An 8,435-nucleotide genomic window follows, 5' to 3' on the forward strand; every position below is an offset into this window, starting at 1 on the left:
AACAAACTTTGGAAATAACAGCCAGCTAAATATAAATTGTGTTATCATTGTCAAATATTGTAAAAACCCATTTGGTTCACTAATGTCCTTTAGAGAATCCTGACAGTGTGGAACCAGGCCATTTGGTCCATCAAGTCCACGCTGACCTTTCAAAGACCCAGACTTACCCCATCATCACCTAGCCTGCACATCCCAGGACACCATGGGCAATCCACCTAACCTACTCATCTTTTGACTGTGGAAAGAAGCTAGAGCAACCCAGAGGAAACTCATGCAGACACAGGGAGAATGTGCAAACTCCACACAGAATTGAACACAAGTCCCTGGTTTGTGAGACAGCAGTGCTAACCACTGAGTCACCGTGCCACCTGTTTTAAGCACGGAAATCTGCTGTCCTCACTGGGCTCACTTGCATGTGACTCCAGACCTACAGCAATGCGGATGACTCTTAACTACTCTCTGAAACAACCAATCAATTAAGGCCAGGAAACAAATGCTGGCCTTGCCGGCCATGCACACATTCTATGAATGAATTAAGAAGACCTTCCCTCTGGAAGGACAAGGAACACCGTCACATTCAATTAGCATGACTCATCAGGCAGTGCCAAAACAAACTGTCACAATGCTTTCCATTTTCAAGAGATATTCAGCATTGTTCTTGGGTAGAATTTGAATTATCTCAGTGTTTTAGACATAACTTAATAATGAAAAAGTACGGAGTATCACATGTCTAATCAGGAACAAAAACAAAATGCTACGAAAATGTGTAACCTGAAATAAAAGCAATAAATGCTGGAGGAACTCAACAGTTTCTGCAGAGAAGGAGAGAGAGAGGATTAACATTTCAGGCTAAGAAACTGAGTGGAGTGGTGAGTGTTCATTTTGTGCAGATTTACGAGAAACTGATGTAATGGGACAATTGCTTTAATCTATTCCAGTATAGCATGCTTGGGTAGCTCTCCTGCTGCAGCAATAGATTGTGGGCAAAGACCTCCTGGTGGGGAGGGAGCAGCGGACCAGTCCTTAATGCAATATATTATTCAGGAAGCTCACCTTTTAAGGATGTTGTTTTTTCATGGGGTTCACGATTCTCCTGGTATCTGGTCTTCTTTGTAGACCCAAGATCTTCTTTGCGTCAATAAGACGAAATGTAAATGAAGGGCATGTTTCGCTGAGCATCTCAGCTGTGCCCGTAAGGGCCAACCTGGCCTCCTGGTCACTGCCCATTTCCCATATGTCCATTCTTGGACTCCTCCACTACCACAGTGAATCAGACTACAAATTGGAGGAACACCTCATCTTCTGCCTGGGCAGCCTACTGCTTACGGAACTCAATGTTGAGTTCTTAATTTCAACTAACCTTCCCACCCATCACCCAACACACTTTCCAGCCCTGTCTCCTCCCTTTCATATCTCCAACTGACACTTCATTCTGGATTCCTTCCTCCTATTGACCTAGCGGATTGTACCTACCACCTGTATTCACCTATTACCACCCCACCACTCTACCCCCTTCTCCACCTATAACCTCTTCCCTCCCCTCTCTTCATCTGTAGCTCCCCCTACCTCCCCATCCCCAGTCCTGAAGAAGGATTAAACACAAAATGTCTACTCCATCACACCTGATGCTGCCTGGCTTGCTGTGTTCTTTCAACCTCCTGCTTATCTGTTTAACACTAGCATTTTGACAGAAATATGTCTTCTTCTGAACTGCTGACAAGAATGGTGCTGTTCTCATCTGGCATACCAGCCACTGCGTTGAAGATGCTGAATACCAATTCTCAGACACTTCTTCCTATCTCCCTGGACCATGACTCCACTACTACATGTCTCGCTGTTGTTTCCAGGACTTCGCAACGACCTCCTCTCCCATGAAGACCGAGCAGAAAGTGAGGACTGCAGATGCTGGAGATCAGAGTCGAGAATGTGGTGCTGGAAAAGCACAGCAAGTCAAGCAGCATCCGAAGAGCAGGAGAATCAACATTTCAGGCATAAGCCCTTCATCAGGAATGGTTCCTGATGATGGGCCTATGCCCGAAATGTCAATTCTCCTAATCCTCAGATGCTGCCAGACCTGCTATACTTTTTCAGCACCACACTCACATCTCCTATAGAGACCTCCCCTCCTCAGTTTCCCTCACTGCTCATAGTTTCCCCATTCCCTTGCACAGCTCCCCTGCGCCCCAAAACAACACAGTTCCAAAGAACAGTCACATTGGCCTCCAAGTGTTAACACTGACTCCTGCTCCACAGTTGCTGCCAGACCTGCTAAGTTTCTCCAGAATTTTCTTTTTTTCAATTTTGATCACCAGTATCCGCAGTATTTTATATTTGCAATCTAATATGGGGCTGGGTGAAATTGGAGCATGCCCATCAAGACAAGGTAACTCTCCAAACAAGCACAGAAAATGTTGGAGAAACTCAGCAGGTCTGGTAGCATCTGTGTAGAGAGATGATGTGGTGCCAGTGTTGGATTGGGGTGGACAAAGTTAAAAAATCACGCAACACCAGGTTCTAGTCCAACAGGTTTATTTGGTAGCACAAGCTTTCAGAGCTAGCTACCTGATGAAGAAGCAGCACTCAAAAAGCTAGTGCTTCCAAATAAATTTGTTGGACTATAACCTGGTGTTGCGTGATTTTTTTAACAGAGAAACAGAGGTAATGTTTCAGGTCTAGTAAGATTTCTTCTGAAGAATTCCAGTTCTGAAGACAATAGACAATAGGTGCAGGAGTAGGCCATTCTGCCCTTTGAGCCTGCACCACCATTCAATAAGTTCATTGGTGATCATCCTTAATCAGTATTCTGTTCCTGCCTTATCTCCATAACCCTTGATTCCACAATCCTTGAGAGCTCTATCCAACTCTTTCTTAAATGAATCCAGAGACTGGGCCTCCACTGCCCTCTGGGGCAGAGCATTCCACACAGCCACCACTCTCTGGGTGAAGAAGTTTCTCCTCATCTCTGTCCTAAATGGTCTACCCCGTATTTTTAAACTGTGTCCTCTGGTTCGGCACTCACCCATCAGCGGAAACATGTTTCCTGCCTCCAGAGTGTCTAATCCTTTAATAATCTTATATGTCTCAATCAGATCCCCTCTCAGTCTTCTAAACTCAAGGGTATACAAGTCCAGTCGCTCCAGTCTTTTAGTGTAAGGTAATCCCGCCATTCCAGGAATTGACCTTGTGAACCTATGCTGCACTCCCTCAATAGCCAGAATGTCTTTCCTCAAATTTGGAGACCAGAACTGCACACAGTACTCCAGGTGTGGTCTCACCAGGGCCCTGTACAGCTGCAGAAGAACCTCTTTGCTTCTATACTCAATCCCTCTTGTTATGAAGGCCAGCATGCTATTAGCCTTCTTCACTACCTGCTGTACCTGCATGCGTACCTTCATTGACTGGTGTACAAGAACACCCAAATCTCTCTGTACTGCCCCTTTACCTAAATTGATTCCATTTAGGTAGCAATCTGCCTTCCGGTTCTTGCCACCAAAGTGGATAACCATACATTTATCCACAGTAAACTGCATCTGCCATGCATCTGACCACTCACCTAACTTGTCTAGGTCACTCTGTAATCTCCTAACATCCTCCTAACATTTCACCCTGCCACCCATCTTAGTATCATCAGCAAATTTGCTAATGTTATTGCTAATACCATCTTCTATATCATTAACATATATTGTAAAAAACTGCGGTCCCAGTACTGATCCCTGCGGTACCCCACTGGTCACTGCCTGCCATTCCGAAATGGAGCCGTTTATCACTACTCTTTGTTTCCTATCAGCCAACCAACTTTCAATCCAAGTTAGTACTTTGCCCCCAATACCATGCGCCCTAATTTTGCTCACTAACCTCCTATGTGGGACTTTATCAAAAGCTTTCTGAAAATCCAGGTACACTACATCTACTGGATCTCCCTCATCCATCTTCAGAGTTACACTCTCAAAAATTTCCAGAAGATTAGTCAAGCATGATTTCCCCATCATAAATTCATGCTGACTCTAACCTATCCTGTTACTACTATCCAGATGTGTCGTAATTTCATCCTTTATAATAGACTCCAGCATCGTTCCCACCACTGAGGTCAGACTAACTGGTTTATAATTTCCTGCTTTCTCTTTCCCACCTTTCTTAAAAAATGGTACAACATTAGCCACTCTCCAATCTGTAGGAACTGATCCCGAATCTATCAAACTCTGGAAAATAATCACCAACGCATCCACGATTTCTCGAGCCACCTCCTTCAGTACCCTGGGGTGTAGACCATCAGGCCCCGGGGACTTATCAACCTTCAGACCTAACAGTCTCTCCAACACCAATTCCTGGTAAATATAAATTCCCTTCAGTTCAGGTCCTTCAGCCACTGATACCTCTGGGAGATTGCTTGTGTCTTCCCCAGTGAACACAGATCTGAAGTACCAATTCAACTCTTCTGTCATTTCTTTGTTTCCCGTAATATATTCCCCTGTTTCTGTCTTCAAGGGCCCAATTTTAGTCTTAACCATTTTTTTGCCTTTCACATACCTAAAAAAACTTTTGCTATCCTCCTTTATATTATTGGCCAGTTTACCTTCGTACCTCATTTTTTCTCTGCGTATTTCCTTCTTAGTAATCCTCTGTTGTTCTTTAAAAGCTTCCCAGTCCTCCGTTTTCCCACTTATCTTTGCTATGTTATACTTTTTCTCTTTTAACTTTATATGTTTCCTAACTTCCCTCATCAGCCACGACCACCCATGCCTCCTCCTAGGATCTTTCTTCCTTTTTGGAATGAACTGATCCTGCAACTTCTGCATTATACACAGAAATATCCGCCATTGTTCCTCCACTGTCATCCCTGCTAAGGTATTGCACCATTGAACTTTGGCCAGCTCCTCCCTCATAGCTCTATAGTTCCCTTTATTCAACAGAAATATTGTCACTTCTGATTGTACCCTCTCCCTCTCAAATTGCAGATTGAAGCTTATTGTATTATGGTCACTACTTCCCAATGGCTCCTTCACTTCGAGGTCCCTGACCAATTCTGGTTCATTGCACAATACCAGATCCAGAATTGCCTTCTCCCTGGTCGGCTCCAGCGCCAGCTGTTCTTAGAATCCATCTCTGAAGCACTCCACAAAGTCTCTTTCTTGAGGTCCAATACCATCCTGATTCTCCCAGTCTACCTGCATGTTGAAATTCCCCATAACAACTGTAGTAACATCTTTGCGACAGGCCAATTTCAGCTCCTGATTTAACTTACATCCGACATCCAGACTACTGTTTGGGGGCCTGTAGATAACTCCCAAGAGGGTCTTTTTACCCTTAGTATTTCTCAGTTCTATCCACACTGACTCTACATCCCCTGATTCTAGGTCCCCCCTAGGGACTGAATATGATCCCTTACCAACATGGCCACCCCACCCCCTCTGCCCATCAGTTCTGTCCTTACGATAGCACGTGTAGCCTTGAATATTCATTTCCCAGGCCCTGTCCACTTGAAGCCACGTCTCAGTTATCCCCACAATATCGTATCTGCCAATTTTAATTTATTACTGCCCTCACCCTTCCCATCAACTCCTATTTCACTCAACCTTACAGCATGATCCCTTTCTGAGTTTTCTGCCTCATTGATACAGTTGTCTTTCTTGACTTCCCTTGTTCTAACTTACCCTCCAAATTCCTTCTTAAACATCCAGTTTGAAAAATGCAATCAGACTGAAAAACTCTATTTCTCGCTCCGCAGATGCTACCAGACCTACTGAGTTTCTTCAGCCTTCTCTGCATGTGTTTTATGTTTCAGGTGGCTCAGTGGTTGGCACTGCTGGCTCTCAGTACTGAGGTCCAGGTTCGATTCCAGCCTTGCACAGCTGTCTGTGTGGAGTTTATACATTCTCTTTGTGCCTGTGTGCGTTTCCTCCCACAGTCCAGGGCTGGGTGGATTAACCATCAGCAATGCAGGGTTAAAGGTGCCAGGGTGGGAAGCTCTGTGGAGGCTAGGTATGGGTTGAGTGGCCTGCCTCCACATTGTAGGGATTCTATGATTCCCAGCATCTGCATTATTTTGCCTTTATTTCTAGGTATCCAATGGGTCTGGGTGGATTTGGAGCATGCCATTCAAGGTAGGGCAACTGTCCCTCTTGGGTTTTAGATTTTAATGTCTTTTTGTTTGTTGTTCTTTCATCTAGATGAGCATTCGATGCCCGATATGGGCCACCCGAACGTCATGTACAGAAGCATGGACGACTCCTCTCCGGGTCTAGGCAGACAGGCAGCGAGCAACGGGGGATTCTCGATAGATGGAGTCCTCTCCCACGGCCTGAGGTCCAACAGTCCTTACGGCGTGCCCCGCTCACCAGCTTCTCTGCAAGCCATCCAGTCCCACCCTCCCCTCATGTCCGGCCTGGTGTACCAGGACACGGGCTTGGGGATCCTGGCTCAAGGAGGGGGACAAGGTATGGGCCAGGCACTACGTGTCTTGGGAGGAAACGGACCCAGTTCGGATCTATCGACAGACAGTAGTGGTGGTTATCCTGATTTTCCAGCCAGTCCCGCCTCCTGGCTAGATGAGGTGGAACACACACAGTTTTAACACATTCCCTCTCTCAATCTCACACACACAGTCTGTTTCTCTCTCTCTCTCCCTCCACACCTCATTTTAAAATCAATACGTGTTCTTTCCAGGGGTGGGTTGATGCTACAATTGAGTAGCATTTTGTAGCTTCTTTAGCTGGAAATTAAGTTAGAATCTGTCACCACGGTTTAAAATCAAAGGAACTTTCTACATATCAGCCACGATCATTGCAACTTTTAGCCCTCGTTCTCTTGTGTTCTGTTTAAAAACGTACATTGACTTAGTGTGACAACAGGTGGGGCTCTTTTGCAAGACTTTAAACTGGCGCTGCTCAATCTGAAATAAGAACAGAAATTGCGTGATAAACTTTCAGCACATCGAGCAGCATCTGCGGAGAGAGGGAAAGAAATTCAGGTCGATGACCTTTCTTCAAAACACGCGTTCGTGACTGTTTTGCTGTTTAAATTGCCAAGCCACACGCATTTCACAGGAGGTGCATCTGCTGAAGCCGTCTGTATGTACGTGAGAATCTTATAGTCTTTATTGTGATCCACGTGCACACATCAAAACATCACAGTGTTAGGATCCTTGACACGAATTATACGAGTGAATGTGATTATTTAAGAAAATGTTTCAGACCAGTTACCGGACAGAGCCGTGCGGTGTATTAGGAAACTCTCTGAATGTTAAAACTCCTGGGAGAGTCCATAATCTGTCATCTATTGTTCACTTTTTTTTTAGTAACATGGAATTTACTGTTGGCGTTCTATCATCGGCAGGTGACGGTTGTGGGTGTAATAGTCCAGAAAACAATTTGGGAAACTGTCGAGTTTCCTCACCTTGCAACACGTGACTGCACCATAAAGTGCGCCAGACATCTAGAGGCTGTGAACGGCGCTATATAAATGCAAGTTTTTATTTTCCCCCCCCAAAAAAATTAAGATGAATCAACGGCTGGCTGGGTGGAGTGCCGTACAAACGTATTATACAGTGGCCAACAGTAATTTCTAAGCTTGTACCTGTTCTCTATTTGGTTTTGTTTTGGATTGGGTTTCTTTACCAGTTGCACTTTGTTTGTTGCCAAATATCCCCCCCATCAACCTTTTGCCGTCTCTGGCGGGGATGAAAACGCGTAAAGTGTATTTTATATTTGTGGAAACAGGGAAGCGGTTCTCTTTAGTGGTATTTTTTAGGATCAGAAATAGTGGTGCGATTTTAGAGAAAAAAATGTAAAAATGCAAAAAAAAAAGGACTTATTTCTTGTTTTGAATCTTGCCACGTCATTTTCTGAGTTTCTCTGTAGTTGCTGAAACATTTTGTCAGCGAAAGCTAGAACGTGTAAGGTGTTTTACATAGTACAAATTGGGTGTGGAAGTTATTATAGGTCCCGTGTAAATGTTTTATCGTCTTTTATTTAATCTTTCTGAATGAATAATATGACAAATCTTTAATAAATTTATCAGCTAAACGAAGATGATTATGCGTAGAGACCTAGTGTTTTATCTACGGTCTACCGATTTCACTGACTTGGAGACGCCGGTGTTGGACTGGGATGGACAAAGTTAAAAATCACACACCACCAGGTTATAGTCCAACAGGTTTAATTGGAAGCGCTAGCTTTCTGAGCGCTGTTCCTTCAGCAGGTGGTTGTGGAGGACACAATTGTAAGATGCAGAATCTATAGCAAAAGTTTACAGTTTGATGAAACAGAAATTATACATTGAAAAATACCTTGATTGCTTGTTAAGTCTCTCATCTGTTAGAGTGACCATGTCAGTTTCATTTCATTTTAAAAAAAAATTAAAAAGTTACATTCTCAAGTGAACTTTAACATTTGGTGTCAGTCCAGATAATGTATTGAAGATGTTAGTCCCCTGTGTGC

At 44.1% G+C, this 8,435-nt stretch overlaps 1 protein-coding gene across 2 annotated transcripts in view; it reads left to right on the forward strand.

Annotated features, from left to right (window-relative positions):
• Positions 1–8,158, forward strand: part of lhx3 (LIM homeobox 3) — a 71,780-nt gene extending 63,622 nt beyond the window's left edge. For both annotated transcript variants that reach the window (XM_043720490.2, XM_043720491.2), the window contains exon 6: positions 6,168–8,158. In XM_043720490.2, the coding sequence (XP_043576425.1) occupies positions 6,168–6,571 (404 nt within the window). In that variant the 3' untranslated portion in view covers positions 6,572–8,158. The remainder of the gene's footprint in view (positions 1–6,167) is intronic.
• The last annotated feature ends 277 nt before the right edge of the window (positions 8,159–8,435 follow it).

The sequence above is a fragment of the Chiloscyllium plagiosum genome, unplaced genomic scaffold, assembly GCF_037043375.1.
Source record: "Chiloscyllium plagiosum isolate Xiang-an unplaced genomic scaffold, Cpla_swu_hap1 HiC_scaffold_21, whole genome shotgun sequence".
Lineage (NCBI taxonomy): Eukaryota > Metazoa > Chordata > Chondrichthyes > Orectolobiformes > Hemiscylliidae > Chiloscyllium > Chiloscyllium plagiosum.